At 46.4% G+C, this 26,375-nt stretch overlaps 1 protein-coding gene across 1 annotated transcript; it reads left to right on the top strand.

Annotated features, from left to right (window-relative positions):
* Nucleotides 1-745: 745 nt before the first annotated feature.
* Nucleotides 746-26,138, top strand: USP18 (ubiquitin specific peptidase 18). The gene is made up of 11 exons (XM_082666210.1): nt 746-1,038; nt 9,038-9,145; nt 10,295-10,391; nt 11,860-12,005; nt 17,110-17,189; nt 17,452-17,598; nt 17,954-18,049; nt 18,485-18,652; nt 23,037-23,168; nt 23,632-23,681; nt 25,534-26,138. Exons 2-11 carry the CDS (start codon nt 9,142-9,144, stop codon nt 25,577-25,579), a joined length of 966 nt encoding a protein of 321 aa, XP_082522336.1. The 5' UTR covers nt 746-1,038; nt 9,038-9,141; the 3' UTR covers nt 25,580-26,138.
* The last annotated feature ends 237 nt before the right edge of the window (nt 26,139-26,375 follow it).

Genomic DNA, 26,375 nt, shown 5'->3' with positions numbered 1-26,375 from the left:
CTCTGGAATCCTGGCTCCACCACTTGTAATCTCGTGACCTTGGGCAGGTCACTTAACCTCTTTGAAATTTAATATTCCCTCCTATAGGATTGGGATAAAAATAGGGCCTACATCAGGAGACTGTTGCATAGATTGAATCAGGTTTAGAGTTTAGAAACGAGCCTGGCACTTCTCTGGGATCCAGTGTATGTTAGTTAGGTTCTAAGCAGCAAGAGGCAGTTCACTTTCTTTTCCCCAACTGCTCTGCGTCACAGCGGGTCCTCCCCTCCGAGCAGATACCCATGTGCGTATTTCATCGAATCTACAAGCCATCGATTTTAAGATACCCAATTTAAGAAATTATATTATGTCTTTAAAAAAGAAAAACATGCTGCCACGTGTACTACTAAATGCCAAACGATTGTAAGACGCCCCCTAATTACTACGAGGATCTTCAAATGTCAAAAGAATTGCTCATTCTAGGAGCCGCTGGGAAAGGGGATGTAACGCCAAGTGCGCGCACGTTTAAACGCGAAACCAGCTTCAGCTGCACTTGCTCGGTGCGCCGGGGCGAAACGCTGGGGTGCCCTTGAGGCGAAGCCTCGGTTGAGTTTCGCTTTCGGTTCGCAGGAAACGAAAGCTGGGCGGCGCGGCGGGGCGGGGCGGGGCGTGGCGGGGCGGGGCGGGGCCGTAGGCGGGGACATAGGTGCTGGCCCAGAGGTGCCCGGCGCTTGGGGACAGAGGCGCGGGGACCGAGGTGGGGACATAGACGCAGGGACAGGGTCGCAGGGACAGACGCGGGGGCCGAGGTGGGGACAGAGGCGCGGAGGCAGGCGCGGAGGCAGACGCGGGGACAGAGGCGCAGGGACTGAGGTGGGAACAGAGGTGCGGGGACAGACTTGGGGACCTAGACTTGGGGACCTAGGTGGGGACAGACGGGGCCCCGCTCACCCCGCCCGCAGCGCCCGCCACGCTGCTGCCTGGAGGTCCGGACGCGGTTGCTGAGTTTCTCCCTCATCCAACTTAGCAGCGCGGGTCTGACTCTTCGCTGCACCTGAGGCAAGTTTGGTGATACTTTTGGAGGCTTTCTTTCCAGGGAAGGCACAACGGGGCTGTGCTCAAATGCCACGTGGATAATTATGGGATTTTTTTGGGGCTGAGCGAATTATAATAATGGTCTGTATTCGTTAATACGTATATTAGATCAGTGAAAATTTCCCACGCTGATATATTTATTTGGACTTTTTTTGCACGACTGTTTCTAATTAAAGAAGAAATTGCAAAATCCGCCTTCTACCGTCTCCCTCTTTTCCTGGAAGAAAGCTAAATTTAGACCTTTAAACCTAAAATTCTATGACCTCTGAAAAATCTGGGTTCAAAGTGTTTTGAAAACTAAAGCGGAGCCTTTAACTTCATGCTTTACAGCATTGAGGTAGTTATACTTTGAAATTGTTCAAAAAAGAGGCAAATATTTAAAACATATCTTTCTGGTGTTATATTGTGAGAGTGAGGCGGACGATTCAGGCCTAGACATCCAGGTGGTCTAATGTGCTCATACAAATCGGACTAATACAGGTGCACAGATCCATCTTGGTTTTTGGATCACTATCAAAGAACTGAAAAAAGAAACCGCTTTTTGTATTTTCACTAAAAGAAATGTGCTGCACGGTTTGGGCACTTTTACACAATGATGAGCTTGCAAAGGGGAAAATGGGTTTCATCTGGAGTGTTCTAATCTGTGTGCCCGGCACATTACCATCCCCTGAGAAACACACACGAGTGATTAAGAATGAGGTCTGAATCTGTCGTTGCCATGATGGGTTGGACTTAGAACACTGTGAGGCTTGTGTCATTGACTCTTTTCCTGGGCTGGTGGTTTTTCTTCCTGTGCTGGCAAAGATGGTCTGATTTATGTTCTTCTGGCTTAAAACGCCTTAAAAAGAGGCTGATTATGAGCAGCCCTGAGCGGGTCACGTGACCACTGCTGAAACAGTCACCTTGGGCCCTGAGCGGCCAGGCCTTTGAGCCGGACTGTGCGTGTGGGCTCCACCCAGTACTCATATTCTGAAAGTGGAGATAGTGTTTGTAAAGAAGAGGTGAGTATGCTACCAAAAGGTGGGGCACTGGGCTGGCAGAAATGACAGGCGTCCACTGGGGTCATTTTCAAGGTTGCGGTACATGTTGCCAAGTGGTCGTCCAGGCTGGCTGTGGCAGTGTCCACTCCCAGTAGCTGGCTGCTGCTGTGTACCCAGACTGAAAGATCTCTCTGCACAAGTAACACCAGGAGGTCTTCACTGGTGACCCCTTAAATGGAAATAAAGCAGCCAGGAGTCATGCACCTTTAGGGAGAGCAGCGCTGGGACTGAACTGAAAACAGTCTTCATGAAATGACCTGAAGGTAGCTGGTCTGCAGTAAATCCTCTATGCCGGTGGCCAGTCCCCTGCAGCCTGAGCTTGGTCAGTGCTTGTCTAGAACAGCTTCTCAACCTTAATGCTTGCGTAGGTCACCTAGGAATCTCGTCAAAAGGCAGATTCCAATCCTGCCTTTTTAACAAACTTCAGGTGATGCTGTTGCTGCAGGTCCAGAGACCTGCCTACCTGCTTCCAAGATGCTGGACCAGTGGTTGCCAATATTTTAGCAGAACAAAAGAAAAAAATTGAGGACCCAGCTCCCCTTCAGATAAGAACTGAACTCTTAGTAGCCATTAATTGAGAAAACGCACTGAAAATCTCTGCGTTCAGGAAAGCTTTTGCACCTTTTGGCAGAACACTGAAGGGCTGAGTGTTAGACTCAGTGTTTGGTTACAGTCGAGGCCATTTGCCCCTCACCTTTGCTTAAACGCACAGTAATTTCAGCACATCACTGGGACTGTAGAACGGGAGGATCTTACAGCAGTTATCGCATGAGAAATATTTGGATTCTCAAGAAGACTTTTAGTGTGGTTACTTCAGTAGTTTCTAGTGAACAAACTGCAGGTGCTAAGTTCTGAAAACTACAGCATTAGGGCTTCCCCCGCCCCCAACCCCGTGGTCGTTACTGTCTTAGTAGCCCTTTAAACACATAGTGTCTGCTACCCCATAGTGTTTGAACATCTCACATAAGTACTTGACGAGACTATTCCAGAGTCTCTGATGAAGGATGATGAAACCGTCTCCCCATCTTTCTCCTCTGACCAGGATTTCTTGTTACATTCTTCTGTGCTGTAATTACCCTCCTGTACGCATACTGAAGGATGTGAACAAAACACTATATACAAGACAGTCTACATAACTTGTAGGTCCCCTAGTAAAGTAAAAACTTGGGGCTCCTTATTAAACAATTGTGAAGAATTTCAGGACTGCAACAGGAGAGCATTAAACCAAGCCGGGGTCTTCTGAGTGCAAGTCTGGGCAGCTACACAGGTTGTGTACTCACCAAGTCAGCCCTGACCAAGTCTGTGATTGCCAGACCATTCATAGCCTTCATCTTCTTTGTTCCACTGTTGATGACAACTGTATGGCGTTGACATTTAAAAAACTGGTTTTCCAGTCTATAAATATTTCTTCAATCAGACTTGCAAGGAGAGAATCGACCGAACTCACCATTAACCCACCGTTCTGTTTAAAAGAGGCTCTGGTTGTTTCTGCCTGTTCAGATGCCTGATATACATGATATAGAAGTAGCACATTTAAAACTATCACTTTTTTTTGTGTGTGTGTGTGTGCGCACAGCGGAATGTAATTCAGGAAATTATTTTTAGGAATGTATTTTCCAGAGCAATGTTGTCCCTAGGATTCATAGTTTGGGTAACTGTCAAAAGTTGAGAGTTTTATTTCCAACTATTAAACTGAGTGACAATCTAAAGCCATCATTTGAACAACAGTTTTTAGCCTCCATAAGTAGACCAAACATTACAAAGAGCAGTGTGCTTGATTCACGTGTGTAGTCTGTGGTTTTTGAAGTTTGACTAGTGAGAACAAGCTGTGTTTTGGGTGCTTTGGTTCTTTTCAGATTTTTTATATTCTTTATCACACCTGGATTGAATGATGATTTAATTATTGATTTTTTTGTAGATATGTTTGGAGTTTTTCCTCCTCATGATAAGTGGTAAAGTTGATGTTCTGGTTTTAATTCATCTTCACAAGATGTGAAGAATTTGCAAAAAGGGTTTTTTTCTTGAAAGACTCATGGCTTAATTGGGATTAATAATTAAAATTTAAATACAATTCTTAAAGATTATTTTGTTTAATATTATGAGAAGGCTGGCATACCAAACAATTTTGCAAAGTCTAACTCTGTTAGACTTGATACAGTCTAACTCTGTTATTCTCAATTACTTTTAAAATTTAATAAAGTTGTAAGCCAAAAAAGATATAATATCCTCTATAAACTATTTAGCAAACTTACTCTCTCTTTACTATATGTATTAATTTCTTTTCCTTTTTTAAGATTTTAAAATAATTTTATGCATATAATGGCCCAGACCATTCACTGTTGCAGCATCTTTCTTTTGCAGTGAAAATTATGCTTTTATATCTCAACATACAAAGTACAATATATGAGATTTTCTACCCTAAGTTGTGTGGATCATTTGCAACTGGATATTCAGATATTAACAGTTAATCCAAGTGACCCCCCCCCCTTTCTGTTACACTGGTCACATGGGGTGGTAACCAAAGTGATCACTTGATTGTGTACCAGCGCAGGGACACCAGAAGGGGACTGAGGTGGGCGTTTGGTGGATGGCCTTTCAAAGGCTGAGGCCAAGGAGCAGATCTCAGATGAATAATAATAATAAAGTGAAGCCATGCTTTGGTACTTTTCTACTTCATCTGAAAAATGTACGTCTTCATACAACGTTTAGCATGCATTTGGATGCAATGCCACTATCATTAAGTGCTCTGGCAGTAGGTGGGAACGACTGGTCTTTCGGTATGATTCAGGGTTTTCGTTTTAGGTCTTTTATTATCTGTCCTTGGGTGTGTGCTCCTGTCTGTTTACTTGGTACCAGCCTTGGCAGTCTGTCTTCAGCCCACGTCCACCGGGACATTCCCATGTATCCACTAGGGGGCAGTGCCGACACTCCCATGCCTGGTTTGGCTTCTGCTTTTCTCACTGGAGAGAGAGACCTAAGGGCATCTGCCTTAAGGACTTCTCTAGTCAATTAAAACTGAGCTTGTTGGGGAAAGTCCTGGAAGTGATTTGTGGTTCAGATCTGTCAGCAGTTGAGTTAGCTGTGCCTTCACTGCTGGGCTGTGTGCGTGCTCTTTGCAGAGAATGACTCCACACCCGCATCAGACCATGTCTGTTTGCCTCAGACCACTGGCCTTGACTCCAAGTTCCAATTAATTAATTAACTAATTAATGATAAAATGAACACTTATGAAACCCTTCCCCCCAAACTAGAGCATTACTGGCGATTACATGCTCTCTACTTCTCTCATCCCTCTGCCTGCCCATTGGAGGTAATGACCTGGTCTTTTCTTAATATTTATTTATTTATTATTTATGTGGCTGCTCCGGGTCTTAGTTGCGGCAGGCGGGCTCCTTAGTTGCAACTCATGGGCTCCTTAGCTGCAGCACGCACGTGGGATCTAGTTCCCTGACCAGGGATTGAACCCGGGCCCCCTGCATTGGGAGCACAGAGTCGTAACCACTGTGCCACCAGGGAAGTCCTTGGCCTGGTCTTTTTGATCTTCATTATCCATTTAAAAATCTTTGTCACACATGCACGTTGATGCCTAAATAGCATAGTGTCTCATTTTCCTTGAGTTTGAATCTACAAAAAGAAATATTAGATATTATCTTCTAAGAATTGCCTTTTGACTCAACATTGTGTTTCTAAGATTCACCCTATTGTGACATGTTCACTCACGTGCAACTGAGGAATATTATTTCATTGTATAAATTTATTACAGCTCACGTACCCACTCTTCTGACATTTGGGTCGAGCGCTTGGATTGTTTCCATGTTTTTGCTGCACAAACAGCACTGCTATGAACATTCTTGTTTATGTCTCCAGGGACACATGTAAGAATTTCTCTTTTGAATTTTTAGGTTGAAGTTAAGTGAATGTTTAACTTTACAAGATGATGCCACACACACACAAAAAAGATGATGCCACGTTGTTTTCCCAAGCGACTGTACCATTTTACACCCTCCCCTAGTAGTATATAAAAGACCCTATTTATCTACATCCCCTCCAACAGTTGGTTCCATCAGAATTCTTAACTGTTGCCAGTTGAATAGTGTAAAATGGTATCTCATTATGGTCAAGGTTTGCACTTCCCTGACCACTAGTGACCACTTACTTTTTATAAAAACTAAAATTCTGGAATGTCTACATTTTATTCCAGTCCTGGCTTGGGTTCACCTGTGCAGGTCTGCTCACAGCCCTTTGCACACTCTTCCCCACATGCTTCTCCCCCAGACCCCGGGGCTTTTTTTGCATAACACCTGCCTTGCCTCAAGGTGCCCCTTATTTTAAACCATACCCTTTCCTCTTTAATAAACTCAGATCCAGGCTCACTTTTCCCACGAACCCTGCCCTCGTGAATATCAGTGAACTTAGGTCACTTCATTAAACCACTGAATCCTGACGGGCCTCTGAGCCACTGGCTAGAGTACAGACGGGGGCAGGTCATTTAGCTACGTATATTAAGAGCCTTAAACTTCGTACACTGTGACCTTGTAATTATATTTTTAAGAATATGTCCTAGGGCTTCCCTGGTGGCGCAGCGGTTAAGAATCCACCTGCCAATGCAGGGGACACGAGTTCGAGCCCTGGTCCAGGAAGATCCCACATGCCATGGAACAACTAAACCCGTGTGCCACAACTACTGAGCCTGCGCTCTAGAGCCCGCGAGCCACAACTACTGAGCCCGTGTGCCACAACTACTGAAGCCCGTGTGCCTAGAGCCTGTGCTCCGCAGCAAGAGAAGCCACCGCAGTGAGAAGCCCGTGCACCGCAGCGAAGAGTAGCCCAAGAGTAACCCCTGCTCACCGCAACTAGAGAAAGCCACGCTCAGCAACAAAGACCCAATGCAGCCAAAAATAAAAATATAAATAAATAAATTTATATAAAAAAAGAATATCTCCTAGATATTTAAATACTTTTTTTGAAGTGGACCATTTTTAAAGTCCTTATTGAATTTGTTGCAATATTGCTTCTGTTTTATGTTTTAGTTTTTTGGCCGCGAGGCATGTGGAATCTTAGCTCCCCGACCAGGGATCGAACCCGCACCCCCTGCATTGGAAGGCGAAGTCCTAACCACTGGACCACCAGGGAGGCCCCTCTCCTAGACATTGATTTAGCGTCTGGTTGTATCTGAAGGCCACAGGTTTATTTGCACGGGGACAGAGGAGCAATTGAGGAAAGAGCATGGGTTGTGCCCAAGCTTAGACCCGGGGGCAGGCCTGAGCCCTGGGGAGAGATGGCTTCCCGCAAAGCTGAAGAACTTGGTGAAATGAAAAGGCACGAGGCAGTAGGAGGACTGGGCTTGTATCCCACTTCCACGTGAAGGCCCTGCTTGTAGATATGAGGGAACCTTTGTGCATGGATTGCTGTGTCGGGCAGTGCCCTGCAGACACCAGTGGGCACTCCAGGGCAGGTAGGGACAGGGTATGGTGGTTGTGACCTCGCTCCAAAACACAAGAGACTCCTCCTGAGATTCCCACACACCTGGGGAGAATTCACAGGCTGAAGCCTGTGTTGTCAGGAAGACGTGGGTTCTGGTTAACATGACCTGGTTTATAGCTGCAGTTTTGTTGTGTCTATGACCTTTGGTTTGCCTGAGGAAAAATCACATAGGTAGAAAAAGGTTTTATACCTAAAAATGTTCACTGCAGTTTTTTTATAACTGCAAAAAATTGAAGACAGCCAGAATATTCTGCAATGTTCTGTTGCTGTATCAGGCATCACTGTGACATGGTTGAAAATACACTGCTTTTTCCATTTCACATTATAACAAGGATATTCGATTACAGGCCTCTTTCAATTCCTTGTGCCCATGCAAGGGAAAAAGGAGAAAGCCCAGGGCAGAAAAGAATGTGTCAGAAAGTTTATGTATGTGAATATATACATATGGGCGTGGTGTTTGGGTTCCCAAGGACATTCGCCAGCCAGTCCTGGCTGAGTCTCGGCATTTCTTGGTGGAGCCCGTTGAGAAGTCTCTATACCCTGTGTGTGTGGGTTTTGTCTGAGAAAGCTCAATAGACTCAAGGCCCTGCCATTGATTTGCCCTCCTTTGACGGTGTAGTCCCAGCTGAGCTGTGTGTGGGGAAGGTCTGCTGGGGAGCACCCTTGGGAACGACACCCAGAGGGTGAGCACAGCAAGGTGGGCAAACGGAGGACTTGAACTCCCAAAATTTGTGACAGAGGCTTCAGCCAATGCCAAGGGGAGCTCGGGGGCTGGGTGACCCTTCAGGCAGGTGGTAAGGCCCTTAGGCCCCCTCATCGCCCAGACTCTGGATAGGAACCGGGCCAGCTTTCTTCACTGGGGTGAATTCTGGAGGGGGCCTCAGCTGGGGGCCATCGACCACCAACACCCGGTGGCCTGGGGAAGGGCTCCTGTTCCGCCGGAGTGTGAGTGGTCACCACCTCCCGCTACAGGCAGACATAGCTGTTCCCAGCCCCAGTTACTTGAACGGCCCTGTGTACAACACGCGTGGGTGTTCACAGCAGCCCCTTCCCCAGGAGCCAGGACGGGCTTCCTTGGGGCCAGCGTGTGGACAGCAAGGAGAGGGCTTTGAGCAGCCTTCAGGCAGTGGAGGGCCTGGGAGTGAGGAACAGGGAGACCCAGGTGTCTTGGTCTGGACCCCTTGGTGAATGTTGAACCATTTGCCAGAACAGAGGGCCCAGGGCAGAGGCTGGGGCCGTGGGTCCCAATGAGGACACAGTGGGAATGAGGGACCAAGGGGACGGAGTCTCACCGAGTTGTCGTTTCTCTCCCTAGAGCTTGGCGGGCCAGTCTCCCCAGACACTGATCTCCCCCCAAGCCTGGCTCTTGGGGATCAGAACTGATCACATGGATATGCTTCCCCTTCTCTCATCCTTTCCTCTGCGGTGTGTTTTCACAGAGGTCCAGCCAAGGCCGGCTCATGAGAGCTCTTCCTGGAAGTGAGGTCGCGCCGTCCTGAAGACGCCCTGCAGCTGCCGTCCGGGGGTCTTGGAGTGACTGCTGATGGGTATGGTTCCGGGTCCCTAGGCCGGTCTTGGCTGTCTCAGCGTTTCTCAGCAAAGCCCATTAGGAGAAGGACGGGAGCAGCAATGGGAAGAGACACAGGGAGCCCCGAGCCCGGGCTCCCAATGGGCCGAGAACCCCAGTCTTCTCTCTTGACTGCGCAGAAACGCTTTGCTCGTCCGCTGGGCCGTAGAGTTCTGTGGTTGTTGATTGCTGCTCTTTGTGCCTCCACTTCTGCCTCTGTGAAATGGGGATGATTATGCTCCTGAGCCCATAGGATTGTTGGGAAGAATAATGAGGTTGTTGTGGAAGCTGCTTTAATCCTGTGCTTGGCATGTCGTGGCCCCCAGCCTTCCCCTGGGTGCTAGTGTGTCTGGTGACAAGGTGCTTCTGCTGATCGGGTTCCTGCTGACCATGGATTCTTACGTTCTTACTGCCCCAGCTCGTACACCAGAGCCCTTTCCCCGGGAGCTCTGAGATTAGTGGACTCCCTCCCTCTTAAATTACACACCTTGTGGGGTCTGCGGAGCCCAAGGTTGGGTGGGAAAGGGGAGGTTGGTTGCTAGTGGGTCAGAGAAATACTACCTTTTGGTTTTGTCACATCCTCATAAGTTCCTTGTGGTTTCCAGCCTCTCAAGGTGAGTTTAGATGAGGTGGATCTCCCCCAGAGCTTTCTTCGGATTCCCTTCCACCACCTGGTAGGGCCTGGGCAGGGGCCTTACCCCTGGGGCCCAGAGTAGATTGCCTGGGAGATGACTCTCGCCCCTGAGCCCATAGATGCCCACTGTGAGCCAGCTCTGTAGGGACAGCTTGGGTGGGCAGGGCCCCTAGTTCTCCCCAGTGCACTGTCTGTAAGGTTTCTCTTCCTTTGCTCTTACTGTTGCTTGGGTTATAAGTTTGACAACGAGTGATACACCTCCTTGTGGCCTCTCTTTTCCTAACGGACTGTTAAAACTTCTGCTGCTATTCACTTTGCAGAGGGTCGTGTTTCTCTCTCCTTTCCAATTTGTTTCCAAGCTCCTTAGTGAATTCTTTGTGCCTCTGGGAGTACCTTATAGTGTTTCATGTCCTTAGGAGGGTCTGGAGGAGTGTTTGGTGTTTTTTGAATTCTGTGGCAGGGCTTCCCTCAGTATCTTCCCTCTGCTCTTCATAGGCCCGGTCGGTTTACACAACATTGGGCAGACCTGCTGCCTTAACTCCCTGATCCAGGTGTTCGTTATGAACGTGGAATTCACCAAGATACTGAAGAGGTAAGGCAATTGTTCAGGCAGATAAATATGTATATTATTTTATGTTTTCAGTTATTCAGTTATTCACAGTGGTTTGGACTTTTAGAAGTCTACTTCCAAAAGCTAACAGAGAAAAGATCTTGCTCTGCACAATCTAGACGATATACTATAATCATCTAAGATGATTTTTAAAAAATGTAAATGCTGATCCCACCCCCAGATATTTGGTTCCACTTGGGGCCTAGGTGGGTGTCTAGGGTGAGGCCCAAGCATTCGTACTTTTCGGAAGATTCCCCAGGTGATTCTAAAGTGTAGCGAGATTGGCAGCCACTGACTTGGTTAAAAGGAAGTGGGGACCCTGCCAGTGTCTAATCAACGGGCAGGTCTATGAGTCTATTGATTTTTCTCAAGTGAAACACATCCACACTCACACAGTATACACATCCTGAGAACCCTTCTTTCTTTTTTTTTAAAAATGATTAAACATTTATTTTATTTTATTTTTATTTATTTTGGCTGCGCTGGGTCTTCGTTGCTGTGTGCGGGCTTTCTCTAGTTGCGGCGAGCGGGAGCTACTCTTTGTTGCGGTGCGCGGGCTTCTCGTTGCAGTGGCTTCTCTTGTTGCGGAGCACGGGCTCTAGGCGCACAGGCTTCAGTAATTGTGGTGTGCAGGGTCAGTAGTTGTGGCTTGCGGGCTTCAGAGCACAGGCTCAGTAGTTGTGGTGCACAGGCTTAGCTGCTCCGCGGCATGTGGGATCTTCCCGGCCAGGGCTCGAACCTGTGTCCCCTGCGTTGGCAGGCGTATTCTTAACCACTGTGCCACCAGGGAAGCCCGAGAACCCTTCTTTCTTCTCAACCTGTTCTGCAGAGACATGCTGAGACTCCGCCAGGACTGACAGGCAAATTTCCTTGGGAACGCAAGCACCACGCCCATATGTATATGTTCACATACATAAACTTTATCACTCATTTTTTTCTGCCTTTTGCTTTCTCCTTTTCCCCTTCCATGGGCATGGGCAGTTGAGAGATGCCAGTGATTAAACAAACCATTGCCAAGATACACTGCCATTCCTTTATGTGTCCTTCCCAGGGCCTAGGTCATACTTGCTTTTGGCCTTTGGAGAACTTCAGGCTGGCCATTTTGCTGTAGGTGCAGGACCTACTGCACCTGCCGTTCGTTTTGGTGTGACTGCCATGCAGGGTGGGGAGAGGGGTGAGGCCGCAGCTGTGCTGATTCCCCTCTTGAGAGGATACTCCCCTATAGCTGATTTGCTAACACGGTAGCTCTTCAACCTTGTCTATATGTCTAAATCATCTAGGAAACTTAAAAATCCTGGTAACTGGGCCCACCCCCAGAAATTCTGATGTAGTTAGTCTGCAGAGTGGCCTGGACGTGAGATTTTTGAAAGTTCTCCCATGTGATTGTGGTGTGCCCCCAGCACTGGGAACTGTGGGGACAGGGAGGTTCGTGGCTGTTCTCACTCGGCAGGATGACAGTGCCAAGGGGAGCTGCGGAGCAGAGGAGAAGTGTCCCTTTCCAGCTGCTCTTGCTGCTGGAGAAGATGCAGGACAGCCGGGAGAAAGCGGTGCGACCCATGGGGCTGGCCTACTGTCTCCAGATGTACAGTGTACCACGTAAGGCGGTCCTCCTCCAGGAGCTCAGGATCCTGGCCTGGTGCTCTAAGAGGGAGGGGAGTGCGAGGGGGAGGGGACGCGGGAGGGGGCAGCAGAGGAGAGGAGAGGAGAGGAGGGGGACTGAGGCTCAGTGAGTGAACAGGAAGGAAACCCTTGTGTCGGAGGCACGTGTGTGGATGCGAGATATCTTAAGGAACCCCCATCTTCCAGGTGCAGCACTGATGTTATCTATGCATGTATTACTTCCACACTCACCCTTTTTCTGCCTCCTGGTGGAGTAAGTAAGCCTAAGAGTCTCCTCAAAGCTGATTCAACTGCAGGCAAAGGATTCTAGGGAAACAGAATAAAGGATTCATAAGGAGAAACTGTGTTCTACAAAAGGAAACTCTTAAATAGCTTAGTTTTTTTTTTAACAGCCTTAATGAAATATACATCACATACTGTAAAATTCAGTCAATTAAAAATGTACAATTCAGAGGTTTTTAGTATTTCACAGAGTTGTGCAATTATCACCACAATCTAAATTTAGCAAATTTTCATCACCCCCCAAAGAAACCCCATACCCATTAGCAGTCATTCTCCTTTGTTTTCTTCTAGGTTTTATACTTTTAGCTCTTACATTAGATCCATGTTTCACTTAGAGCTAAATTTTGTGAATAGTGTGAGATAGGAGTCCAACTTCATTCTCCTGCATGTGGGCATCCAATCGTTCCAGCACCATTTGTTGAAAATACTACTCTTTTCCCACTGAATTGATTCAGTCTCTTTCCTTGTTACAACAAGCATCCTTTCATTTCAGCTTGACGAACTCCTCTCAGCTGTCCTTGTAAGGCAGGTCTAGTGGTGATGAGCTCTCAGTGTTTCTTTGCCTGGGAAAGCCTTTGTCTCTCCTTCATTTCTGAAGGACAGTGTTGCTGGGTACAGTTTTCTTTATCAGCAGTTTTCCCTTTCATCACTTGCCCTATCATCCCACCTTCCCATGGTCTGTAAGGTTTGTGCTGAGAAATGTGCTGATAGTCTTATGAGGGTTCCCTTGTAGGTGGTAAACTTCCTGTCTCTTGCTTTTAAGATCTCTCTTTGTCTTTGATTTTCGACAGTATTTTTGACAGTATTATGATGTGTCTTGGAGAACATCTGTTCAAAGGGAGTATGTTTGGGGACCAGTGAGCTTCATGAACTTCAATGTCTAAATCTCTTCCCAGATTTGGGAAGTTGCAGCCACTATTTCTTTAGATGAGTTTTCGGCCCCCTTTCCCCTCTCTTCTTCTGGGACTCCATTAAAGTGTAGGTTATTTCTCTTAATGGAGTCCCATAGACTTTCTTCAATCCTTCTCAGTCTTTTTGCTCCTTTGACTGGACAGTTTCAAATGACCTGCCTTCTAGTTCACTGATTCCTTTTGCTTGGTCCAGTCTGCTTTTGAAGCTCTCTGTTGAATTTTTCAGTTCAATATTCTTTAGCTCCAAAATTGCCCTTTGGTTCTTTTTTATGTTCTCTATCTCTTTGTTGAACTTCTGTTTTTCTTGTATTGTTTTCCTGATTTATTTAAATTGTTAATCTGTGTTCTCTGGTAGCTCTCCGAGCATCTTTAGAACAATTATTTAGAATTATTTTTCAGACAATTTGGTATCTCCATTTCTTTGGTTTCAGTTACTGGAAGTTTACTGTTTTCTTTTGGTGGTATCATGTTTCCCTGATTGTCCATGGTCCCTGTAGACTTGTGTAGGGACTTTGCTAAGAAGGACCTTCACCTGCAGCTGGGGTGTGCTGTGATCCAGGTGTAGTGGTGTGAGGCTTGTGGTGGCTCTGGTTCTGGGTGGGTGTGATATCTCATTGGCTCAGGCTGCTGGGGTCCACGACCTCGATTACTGTGCCATCCTTGGAGAGAGCTGCAGGGGGTCTGAAGTAGCTGCAAGGGCTGTGAGGTAGTATTTCATTGTAGTTTTCTTTTCTTTTTTTTTTTTTTGTGGTACGCGGGCCTCTCACTGTTGTGGCCTCTCCCGTTGCGGAGCACAGGCTCCGGACGTGCAGGCTCAGCGGCCATGGCTCACGGGACCAGCCGCTCCGCGGCATGTGGGATCTTCCCGGATCGGGGCATGAACCCATGTCCCCTGCGTCGGCAGGTGGACTCTCAACCACTGCGCCACCAGGGAAGCCCTTCATTGTAGTTTTGATTTGTATTTCCCTAATGATTAGTGATGCTGGGCATCTTTTCATGTGCTTACTGCCATTTGAATGTCTTCTTTGGAAAAATATCTATTCCAGTTCTTTGCCCATTTTTGAATTGGGTTATTTTTGTTGTTGAGTTTAAAAGTTCTATGTATTCTGGATGTCAATCCCTTATCAGATATATGCTTTGCAAATATATTCTCTCATTCTGTGGGGTGCCTTTTTACTCTGGGGATACTGTCTTTTGATGCATACATTTAAAAAATTTTCATGAAGTTGAAGTTTTCTATGTTTTCTTTTGTTACCTGTGCCTTTGGTGTCACATCCAAGAAGTCATTGCCAAATCCAAGGTCGTGTGCTTTTGTCCTATGTGTTCTTCTAAGCATTTTATTGTTTAGGGTCTTACATTTAGGTCCTTGATCTGTTTCGAATTAATTTTTGTATATGCAGTTAGAAGCGTTCAACTTCATTTCTTTGCATGTGGATATCCAGTTTCCCCAGCATCATTTGTTGAAGAGACTATCCTTTCCTGATTGTATACTCTTGGCTCCCTTGTCAAAAATTATTGGACCATACATGTGAGGATTCATTTCTGGACTCTATTCTATTGCATCAATCTGTATGTCTGTCCTTATGCCAGTACCACACTGTTTTGCTTACTATAGCTGTGTAGTAAGTTTTGAAATGAGAAAGTGTGAGTCCTCTAGTTTGTTATTCTTTTTCAGAATTGTTTTGGCATTTTGGGGTCCCTTAAGATTCTATATGAATTTTATGATGAGTTTTTCTATTTCAGCAAATATCTTATTGGGAGTTTGTTAGGAATTGCATTGAATATGTAGATTGCTTTCGGTAGTATTGACTTTTAAATAATATTAAATATTCTAGTCCATGGAATGTGTTTCCATTTATTTATGACTTCTTTAGTTTCTTTCAGCAGTGTTTTGTAGTTTTCATAATACAAGTCTTTTACCAATTTGGTTAAGTTAATTCCTAAGTATTTTATTGTTTTTGAAGCTATTATAGATGGATTTGTTTGTGTTATTTCATTTTCAAATTGTTTATTGTTCATGTATGTATAGAAATACAATTGACTTTTGTGTGTTGACTTTGTATCATGTTTTTAATTTCACTTATTAGATCTAAAAGCTTTGTTTTGTGGAGTCTTTTAACATATGAGATTATATCATCTGCAAACAGCGGTAATTTTACTTCTTCCTTTCCAATTTGGATGCATTTTATTTCTTTTCTTATCTAATTGCTCTGGCTAGAACTTCCAGTACTGTGTTGAATAGAAGTGGTGAAAGCAGGCATCCTGCTTTTACAGAGACCTGCACTCCACTGTCCTAGTTGTATGTCACCTTTCTTTAGCTTTCCATAGCAGTTTGTACACCTGGGGAATTTTTCTCATTCTTCTTCTTTTTTTTTTTTTAAAATAAATTTATTTATTAATTTTTTTTTTTTTTTTTTGGCTGAGTTGGGTCTTCGTTCCTGTGTGCGGGCTTTCTCTAGTTGCGGTGAGCGGGAGCTACTCTTGCTTGTGGTGCGCGGGCTTCTCATTGCGGTGGCTTCTCTTGTTGCGGAGCACGGGCTCTAGGCATGCGGGCTTCAGTAGTTGTGGCATGTGGGCTCAGTAGTTGTGGCACACGTGTTTAGTTGCTCCACGACATGTGGGATCTTCCTGGACCAGGGCTCGAACCCGTGTTCCCTGCATTGGCAGGTGGATTCTTAACCACCGCGCCACCAGGGAAGGCCCTAAATTCTTCTTTGAATTGTGAGTACATGGATACTTGCCTCCCACTAGACTATAGGTTTCTTGGGGATAGGTAATTTCTCTGGCCTCTGCAATGCCTTGCACGTAGCAGGTGTGAAGGAAGTTATGGGTTGGGCAAGCATCCCTGTATTTCTTAGATGAATTGGGACTTCTGGCTCTGGGATGGTCAGGTGTGGCAAAGTGGCTCTACGTGGCAAGCTGACGCGACTCCCTTTATGTCCTGTGTGGTGGACAGCCTTCTGAAAATAATTCCCTGGAGACTGCATCAGTGCAGCCTGCTACCAGGCTGCTTGTCTACAGTTTGGGATTATTAGCTTGGAATGTGGATTAATTAACCATTCAACTAATATGTAATGTTCACCTATTATGTGCCAGTTACTGAGCTGGTAAGGGAATTAGACTGACAGAGTATTTGCCTCCATGGAGCTGACAGTTTAGAGGAGAGACACAGGCCAAAACAAAATACAACCCCAAAACATTAAGTACAGATTGTGATAAGTATCATGGAGGAAATGGTGTTGAGATAGTAGATATGAATATTTAATACCTTTTCTTGCAACGTCTTTGCAACTCGGGAACATGGATTCATTCACCCCTGTGCACCGCTTGTAGCCTGATGTTCACGTGTGTAGGATTCATGGCTTATTCCTGCTTCCTCTCCGCTAGCACCTTCTATCACTGAGAAGGTTATTTCCCTTCTTGTTCTCCCGTACACCTTTGGGGAAGACCTGGGTCAGGTATTAGTGTTGGGAAACTGCTCAATTTTAAGGGGAGTGAATAAAGAAAATACGGAGAGGCATAGAGAAGTCAGTGGCCACAGGAGTCCAGTTGGAGGCTTGGCAGGGACATAGGAGAGAATCCACCACTGACTATTGGTTTTGTGTAGCTGGGTTCCCCAGCGGAGGCCAGCAGGGGTGGGTGGCAACTCAGAGGACAGAAGACTTGTGTGATGCAGTGGGGCTGGACTTTGAGTTTTAAAAGGAGTTCTCAAAATCAATACCAAGCTTATCTTTCATTTTTATGACCGAACATCCTGTGGAAACTTAGCCTGAAAGCGGAGAAAGGCAACGTGACGAGTGTTCGCATGCATCTAGGTAGCTGGGGCAGGAGGGCAGGACAGGTGTCCCTGGGTCCTCACCCTGGGCGTTACTTTTCTCTTTGGCCAGTGTTTGTCCAGCATGATGCTGCCCAGCTCTACCTCACAGTCTGGAACCTGATTAAAGACCAAATCACAGATGTGGACTTGGTAAGTCCTAGAACGAGAGAGCTCAGAAGGTGAGGATGCTGTCCGTGTGACGTGTAGAGAGGACTGAAAGGGGAAATGCATGTAAAATGCTTATCACGATTGCATAGTGCAGTTGCTGTGATTTCTCTACGCCTTTGTGAGCGAGCGGAGAGCGGCTGCCCTTCCGGAGCTGTGTGCGGTGGCTCCAGCGCTGGAGCTTGGCCGGACCTGCTTACTCGCGGCTTTCTCTGCACCTTCATCCTCCTCCCCCTCCCTTTTGCAGGTAGCGAGGCTGCAGGCCCTCTATGCCATTCGCGTGAGGGAGTCCCTCGTTTGCCTTGAATGTACCATGGAGAGTGACAGAAGCAGCAGCATGCTGACCCTCCCCGTCTCTCTTTTCGACATGGATTCAAAGCCCCTGAAAACACTGGTGAGGGGTCCTTGTGGGGAGTTTTCTGTTCCCACACAGCCCAGAGCTTCTGGTGCCCCCTTCCTTCTTTAATCCACCCTTGGCTTTTAAAAAATCATTTCCGCTTCCTTTGCATGGCACTGGCTAAGTTCTCCTTTCATTTGCGGGGAAAAAACGTTTCTCCTCCTATAGCCCCTTATCCTCACTGCTTCCTCCAAAACGTAGGTCTTTCCTGAGACCCTGGCACATGTACCACGCTGGGCTGGATGTTAGGGGACCTGGGGAAAATGAGGAGAGAAGCTTAAGCTCATTGGCAGGGTGAGGGGTTGTATCCAGAAGGTAATAACCTTGCCTTTCCCTTGCTCCCCTGGGACAGGAGGACGCCCTCCGCTGTTTCTTCCAGCCCAGGGAGCTGTCCAGCGAGGACATGTGCTTCTGTGGGAACTGTGAGAAGAAGACCTGCTGGAAGCAGGTACTTGCTCCCAAACCAGGTGCTTCTGGCCCGTCTGGGGTTCCCCTTGGGGGCCTCCCACTGAGGGAGGGAATCCCTTCAGGTTGGGGATCCTGGGGCTTGTGACTTCCAGGGCTGTGGGCACGCTCCTCGGACCCCATCACTGAGACGGAGGGGGGAAGGCACAAGAGCAGGTGCTGTTTTCCCCTCAGGGCCAGACTCCCCTGGGAGGGGAGCAGACCCCGTAGTTCCCCTGGGTTCCTGGGCGGAGCCCTGGGCTTCTTGAGCCTTCCGTGGGAGGCCCAGCAGATCCAGCAGGCGGGGCCCTTACCGTGTGATTCCATTCCGCTCCCTTCTTTTCTGGAAGAAGAACATACCGTCGGCCCTGGTGTTTCTCGGAATCGACCTGTTTCAAGTGCCTGGGACTCGTCTCCATGGAGACTTTGCTTTTTCCAGGTCTTGACACTGACCCACCTGCCCCAGACATTGACCATCCACCTCATGCGTTTCTCCAGCAAAAATCTGCGGACAGAAAAAATCTGCCACTCACTGTGTTTCCCCCAGAACTTGGATCTAAATAAGCTCCTTGAGATGGAGGGAGAGCCCTGCGCTGCTGAGGAGCAGGTGAAGGCCCCTCGTGTCCCTTCCACCCCCCACGTAAGACACCCCGTCCTTTGTCTTCCCTCCCCTGAGATGATTGGCATCAAGATCACCAGAGATGCATTTTGAGCATCCTTCTCTTCTCCGGTGGCCGAGCTCGGGACACAGAGGGAGGGACGCTCACCAACGGCTTGGTATGATTCATAGAAACATATTCATACACTCGAGAAACACTTGTTTTTCAAAAAAGGAGTTTAGTGATGGGAACCCGAGTCTCTCGAATAACAGCGATGGGCTGTCAGCCTCACGTTGCCACCAACATTTGCTGTTGGCCGTTGCATTTCTTTTAAGATTCAAAAGACTTTATTTCTGATGATTGGATTTGTACTCATCTACCTCACAGCAATGAGGGAAGGAACCCATAAGTCAGAACCTTCCTTTTAAATAGGATGTGCAGTGCTTACGTAGCCACAGGTAACCACAGCACCCTGGGTTCTAAAGAGAGCCCCAGCCTAACGTTCTACTTCCAGCAGCTTATGCTTACCTTGGGGATAATAAGAAAGCAGCCAGCACGTTGGGCCAAATTGATTCAGAGTCAAGTTGGATTCAATTGTCTTGAGCTAATGAATTGTTGGGAAATTCTGAGAAAAAAGTGACATAAATGTCTTTTCTCCATAGGTTTAAAATGCTACATTTATTCCCATACCTATGTGAGTCCATTTGTGGACGTTCTGTTTTGTTCCACCCCTGGGCAGTTTACTATCCATGCTCTAGAACCATATGGTTTTTTAAAAATTGAGGCCTGACAGCGTGTTATAGTGGCTCCTTCCCTGTTCAGGGCATGTACATTTCATAGGATTCTCAGTTTCTTTCCTTCTAGTTTCCTTATTTCCACTTGCACAGCCTACCTAATGAAATATATCTTAAAATTTTTTTTCCTCTTGAAAAGACTTGTGAGGAATTATAGAATGAATCTCCACATCCACCAACGGCTTAAACAGTTACCTAACTCATGGCCACTCTTGCTTCACCTACACCCCATCCTCTTCTTTCTCCAAACCTCTACTGGATGATTTTGACGCAAATCCCAGACACCATACATGTCATTTGTAAGCATTTCATTATGTCTCTCTAAAGAATAAGCACTCTTTTTCTAAACAAGACCAAGTCCATCTTATGATTCTTTAATATCCTCTAATAGCCGGTAAATATTTGCATTTCCCTGACTGTCCTGTAAGTTGTTTGCTTCGTTTGAATCTAGAGCCAAATAAAGTCTACACTTGTATTTGCTTACCTTTGTTTCCTCCCTCCCTCCCCCTTGCCTTTCTTTCTTCTTCAGGTTAAGTTTCTTTGATGCTTCCCCTCCTTTTCTTTTCCTTGAAATTTATTTGCTTGAAGGTTTTTTTAAGTGTATATCCAGAATTGGCTGGCAGGTCTTATTTGACATACTCCTCTAGCCCTGGTATTTCTCGTGAACTGAGAGTTAGATCCAGAGATTGCCCCGCACTTTTTGCACAGCAAAGGAACCCATAAACAAGACAAAAAGACAACCCTCAGAATGGGAGAAAATATTTGTAAATGAAGCAACTGACAAAGGATTAATCTCTAAAATATACAAGCAGCTCATGCAGCTCAATATCAAAAAAAACCAACAACCCAATCCAAAAATGGGCAGAAGACCTAAATAGACATTTCTCCAAAGAAGGCATACAGATGGCCAACAAACACATGAAAGGATGCTCAACACCACTAATCATTCGAGAAATGAAAATCAAAACCACAATGAGGTATCACCTCACACCAGTCAGAATGACCATCATCAAAAAATCTACAAACAACAAATGCTGGAGAGGGTATGGAGAAAAGGGAACCCTCTTGCACTGTTGGGAATGTAAATTGATACAGCCACTATGGAGAACTGTATGGAGGTTCCTTAAAAAGCTAAAAATAGAACTACCATATGACCCGGAAATCCCACTACTGGGCAGATAGCCTGAGAAAACCATAATTCAAAAAGAGTCATGTACCACAATGTTCACTGCAGCACTATTTACAATAGCCAGGACATGGAAGCAAGCTAAGTGTCCATCGACAGATGAATGGATAAAGAAGATGGGGCACATGTATACAATGGAATATTACTCAGCCATAAAAAGAAATGAAATTGAGTTATTTGTAGTGAGGTGGATGGACCTAGAGTCTTGTCATACAGAGTGAAGTAAGTCAGAAAGAGAAAAACAAATATCGTATGCTGACACATATATATGGAATCTAAAAAAAAAAAATAAGGTGCTGATGAACCTAGGGTCAGGACAGGAATAAAGAGTCAGACGTAGAGAATGGACTTGAGGACACGGGGAGGGGGAAGAGTAAGCTGGGACGAAGTGAGAGAGTGGCACTGACATATATACACACTACCAAATGTAAAATAGATAGCTAGTGGGAAGCAGCCGCATAGAACAGGGAGATCAGGTTGGTGCTTTGTGATCACCTAGAGGGGTGGGATAGGGAAGGTGGGAGGGAGATGCAAGAGGGAGGGGATATGGGGATATATGTTTACGTATAGCTGATTCACTTTGTTATACAGCAGCAACTAACACACCATTGTAAAGCAATTATACTGCAATAAAGATGTAAAAAAAAAATCCAGTGTAACATCCCCACGTGAGAATAGAGAATGATTTTAGCCCTCCCTTTTGGGGGACTAAGCTTCGTTTGTCCTACCCTCATCCTGTCCCCTTCACGATCTTGTTTCAAAGTGTCAGGTTAGAGATATTATTTGACTGTGTTGAGAAAACAAGTACAATTTTCCCAACTCATGTGGAGATCTTGCTCACAATCAGTGAAAACTCTCTCTCTTGCCACTGTTGTCTTTTCACAGAGAGTTCTCTCATCTTGACTTGCTAAGATTTGAGGGAGTAGAAAGACTTACTGCCAAACCTAGTGAATACTTTTTGGTCTTTCCCTTACTTGATCTTTTTGTGATATTCTGTTATTGATCCTATTCTCCTTCAAAGTCTGCCTACTCTAGGCCTCTCTCCTGGGGTTTCTTTCTCCATTGCTGGATCCTTTCCTGCCCATTTTTATTGGTATTTAGTTTTAATTCCATTCCTTTTTCTTCCCATTTTTTGAATGTCATCTCATTAATTCTCATGGTTTCAATCACCTCAAACTGAAGACTTCCAGTCCCTGTCTCCTGCTCAGGTCTCACTCTTGACCTCCAAACAGTGTGTCCACCTCCTACTCAGTGCTGTCACACGGTCCCCAAATGCACTGTCTTCATCCCCAGACACCTCTGTTCCATGTGTGACCTTATAGCAGCAGCGTCTTCCTAATTTCCAAGCCAAAAATCTGGGGTTCATCCTTGTAGTGCCCCCTACTTGCTCCCCCACCACCATATCCATCAGTTGCAAAGGAGCTTATTATTTTTCCTTAACTTTGCACAAATCTGTCCCCTCGTCTCTACGTTCACCCTCACTTCCTCAGTATAGGGGTCGAGAGCTTGGGCTTCGAAGCTGGGCAGGCCTGGGTTAAACTCCCGCCTCTTCTCTTTATGAGCTCTGACCCTTGAGTAAATTACTCTGCTCCCTGAGCTCAGATTCCACGTCTGCAAAGTAGGACTTATGCTGGCACCCAGTTTACAGGTTTGCTGTGGATGTTAAATGGAACAATACATGGGAAGACTTGGCCAGGTGCTGGCAGTCAGCTAGTAATTGCTGTGTTAATAATGCTTATTATCGTTTACTGGCTGCTCCCGGGGGTAATGGCTGGGCTCTCAACACTTCTTCCTCATGCCATCGTGGTTCCCTAACTTGTCCCGTTGGCTCTGCCTCACTTGAACTCTCAGTCCGTTTTTCACACCACGTTATTTCAGTGTTTCTCAAACACAAATCCGATGATGTTGCTCCCCTGCGTAAAGCCTTCCGACGGCTCCCGCTGCTCGGGATAAAGTTCTGATTCCTGACTTGGCCTTTGTGGACGTTAATCCCATGGCTCCCAGCACCCTCAGCTGCATTTCCGGGTGTACTGTTCTGTTCCCACCGGGCCGCCACAGTTCCTGGTCCATACTCCATCACGCGTGTGCCATGATGACCCTTCAGGATCAGTTCAAGCACGTCTTCTCTGGGAGCTTTCCTCAGCAGGTCATTCCTTCTCCTTTTTGGGGCAAAAAGTGGTTCTTCCCAAATTTACCTCCAAATGCATCTGGTATAAAACATGGGATTACAGCTCTGGCATAATTAGCTGTGAGTCTTGAGGTCAAAGACGGTTTTCTAGTGCCCTGGAAGCACCAGTGCCTGGCAGAGAAAGGCACTGAATGAGCAAAGGCACGATGAAGTAGTTTCCTCCTCCTAGACGAGGGTCAGAAGAGGAGGGATGATGGGGCTCTCTTTGTCCTTGTGTCCTTCAGCGTGGGGGACAGTATGAACTCTTCGCTGTGATTGCCCATGTGGGGAAGGCTGACTTCGGTCACTACTGTGCTTATGTCCGGAGTTCTGTGAATGGAAAATGGTTCTGCTTCAACGACTCCAACGTTTGCTGGGTGAGAAACATCTTCCAGAATTGCCTCTTGCCCTGGATTCTGCACCTCTAATAAGTTCTGAGCCAGGACTAGATGGGCCCTCAAGGCCCAGACACGCTGTGGTCCTGTTCTCTGTGTGTGTGGCCTTTCGTGGGCTTTGAAGCCCTTTTCTGCATGGAGTCCCTGTCTGGTTTACAGCGTTCTGCTACTCCACTTAGCTCAGTGTCTAGGTTTTTGGGATTCTAGGCTCAGTGCCCTGTAGCCTCGTGCTCTGGGGGAAGCTTACTGAAAGCAAGAAGAGTCAGAAAGAGTTAGAAAATCCTGGCTCATCAACACGAAGTTTAAACAGAGGGACAGTGTACTAAAGAAACTTCATACCATGGCACCTGTCACTAGGTGATCCAGGTCATGGGCGTAACGGGGGTGGGTTTGTCTGGGTGAGTGAGGGAGGGCCGCTTCACCTTGTCTGTCTGTGTGCTTCCAGGTGTCCTGGGAAGATGTCCAGTGTACCTATGGAGATCACAGCTACCGCTGGTGAGAGAGCACTGGGGTGGTGGGGTCCCAACGCGCTCACACACCCTGAGCAGCATAGGGTGCTAGCTACTCTATGAAACACTCACGGACTCAGCTGCCACTCGCCTTTGGATGGCCCTCTGGTGAATACTGCTCAGCCTCATCTTTCAGTACCACCCACCACACTGCTCTTCCTGCAGTTTAGACTCCAACAGTACTGAAGTATAAGTGGCTCCCAAATATCACGCTGTGCGTGGCTTTGCGTGGGCTGTTCCCGGCCTGTACTGCCTTTTCCTAATTTGTCACTGCGGCAACCCCCCTCTCATGCGTCAGTACTTCTGCTCGTGCCCACCTGCTCTGTAAAGGCTTCCCAGCAGCATCCAGGCAGGTTTGTAGGAGCTTCTCAGATGCTTTCCCTGCATTTGGAGCTCACCTCCTTTACAGCAAGGATCCCACTGCTCTGTAAGTGTTCGCCTACATAACATTCTTTCACATTAACCATGAACTTTTTGGAGGCAAGGATCACTCTTTTCCTCCTTCTTTGTCTGGTACAGTGGCTTGCATGTAGTAAATAACAATAACTAAATTGTTAAAAATCAATAACTACAGAGGGGAAGCTGGAGAGAAAAAAGCTGGGTGAAGGTAAAGCAGAGACTTTGCAAGTTTTTCCTGCTAAGCTTAGAGATGACATTGTACACTAAGCATGATGTGCAGGATGACCCCAGCTGCACACGTAGGCCTTCACTTGGAAACTAATGAATTAGGTGAAATTCGTGCTTGGAATCCTCCCCGCCTCCACCTTGTACCTTTCGTCTTCTCTTCCTTTTCTTCTAAGCATCTCCTTAGATGCCCACTCTTTGTCACCTTTTGGTTGTCAGTGATCCCCCATTATTATTATTTTTTAAAAAAATATTTATTTGGCTGCATGGGGTCTTAGTTGTGGCACGAGGGATTTTCATTGCAGCACACGGGCTTCTTTCTAGTTGCGGCATGCAGGCTCCAGAGCATGCGGGCTCAGCAGTTGCAGCGCGCAGGCTTAGTTGCCCTGCGGCATGCGGGATCTTAGTTATCTGACCAGGGATCGATCCCATGTCCCCTGCATTGGAAAGCGGATTTTTTTTTAAATTAATTACTTTTATTTTTGGCTGCATTGGATCTTCCTTGCTGCCCATGGGCTTTCTCTAGTTGTGGCGAGCAGGGGCTACTCTTCATTGCGGTGCATGGACTTCTCATCGTGGTGACGTATCGTGTTTCGGAGCATGGGCTCTAGGCGCGCAGGCTTCAGTAGTTGTGGCACGCGGGCTCAGTAGTTGTGGTGCATGGGCTTAGTTGCTCCGTGGCACGTGGGATCTTCCCGGACCAGGGCTGCACTGGCAGGCGGATTCTTAACCGCTGTGTGGAAGGTGGATTCTTAACTACTGGACCACCAGGGAGGTCCCGATAACCCATTATTTAGATCAGGATTTGGCAGACTTTCTCTGTAAAAGGCCAGAGAGTGAATGTTTCAGCCTCTGGGACACAAAGTCTCTGTCGCAACTCCTCAACTCTGCCTCTGCAGCACAAAAGCAACCACAGATGATACGTGGGTGAATAAGCGTGGGTTTGTTCCAGTTATGTTTATTTGCAAAAACAGGGTTGGATATGGCTCACAGGCTCATAGTTTGTCAACCCCTGATTGAGACGTTAACTAGCAGCTTAATAATAGTTATTTTCCCAGGTCACCAGTTTTGTCCCCTCTAAGGTGATGGATATGAAGACTTGATCCAATAACCTGGAAAGTTTTCTGACGGGTGTCCTATCGTGAATTAATAATGTATTAATTAACTATGAATGTTTCATTTCTGTGACACTGTTGCAATTGTTTTCTTCCTAGGCGGGAAACTGCATATCTTCTGGTTTACATGAAGATTGAGTCCTAATGGATGTACCCTAAACCTTCAGAGACCTACAGAGTATCATTTTCCTTTTCTGTTCCTGGATCTGCAGACTCTTTTAAGATATTCTGCAGTGAGGAGAGGCACTGTTTTGAAATTGTTTAATTAAACTTTATTTATTATCAGTGGTGGTTATCAAAATACTTAACAGTGACACTGTGCAGGTTTGGATCAGTCAGAGTGGATACTTCCACCAGTGGACCCTGGCCCCATGGCTGCATCAGGTCTGGAGTACTCCTGCTGTACAAGGTGGTGGTCCTTCAGCTGGGAGATTGTGGAGCCCAGGGGCTCCCAGGAGAGTAGAAACCAGGCCAGCACTGGTAGCAGGGGGCAGTCAGGTGGCAAGGGGCAGTGGTAGGGAACTATTTCCATATTTTACAGCTAAGGTTACTGTACTGGTTGGTACTGACTGTATATCATTTCTGTTTATAATTTAAAAAATTTTAGAACCTGTATCAATTACATAAAACTCAAGTACTTTGTAATTGTTATTCATTTATTTGGCAAATATGTATTGATCACCTACGGTCCATGAGATGGTGTGCCAGACACAATAATGAATAAAGTTCTTTCTCTCAAAAGGAGTTTTTAGTTTAATGGGGGTTATACTAAGGGTTAATGCTACAGGAATTCAAAGGAAGGTGAAATTTCTCCTGTTTGGGGGCCATGGGAGAAGGCTGAAGGCTGAAATGGGGCTTAGAGTGAGGACAGTTAGTTTACAGGGAGAAGCATACCCAGTGGCATGCTTGAAAGGGCAAGGTTCAAGGTCCAAAGGTCATCC

The sequence above is a fragment of the Grampus griseus genome (genome assembly GCF_964374135.1).
Source record: "Grampus griseus genome assembly, chromosome: 11".
In the NCBI taxonomy this organism is placed as follows: Eukaryota; Metazoa; Chordata; class Mammalia; order Artiodactyla; family Delphinidae; genus Grampus; species Grampus griseus.
This window is presented reverse-complemented; position numbering and strand designations above follow the sequence as displayed.

Coding starts and splice junctions, on each gene's coding strand:
- USP18 (XM_082666210.1), top strand. Junction 10,392..11,859: donor TTCACCAAGATACTGAAGAG/GTAAGGCAATTG, acceptor CTCACTCGGCAG/GATGACAGTGCCAAGGGGAG. Junction 18,050..18,484: donor AGAAGACCTGCTGGAAGCAG/GTACTTGCTCCC, acceptor TGCTTTTTCCAG/GTCTTGACACTGACCCACCT.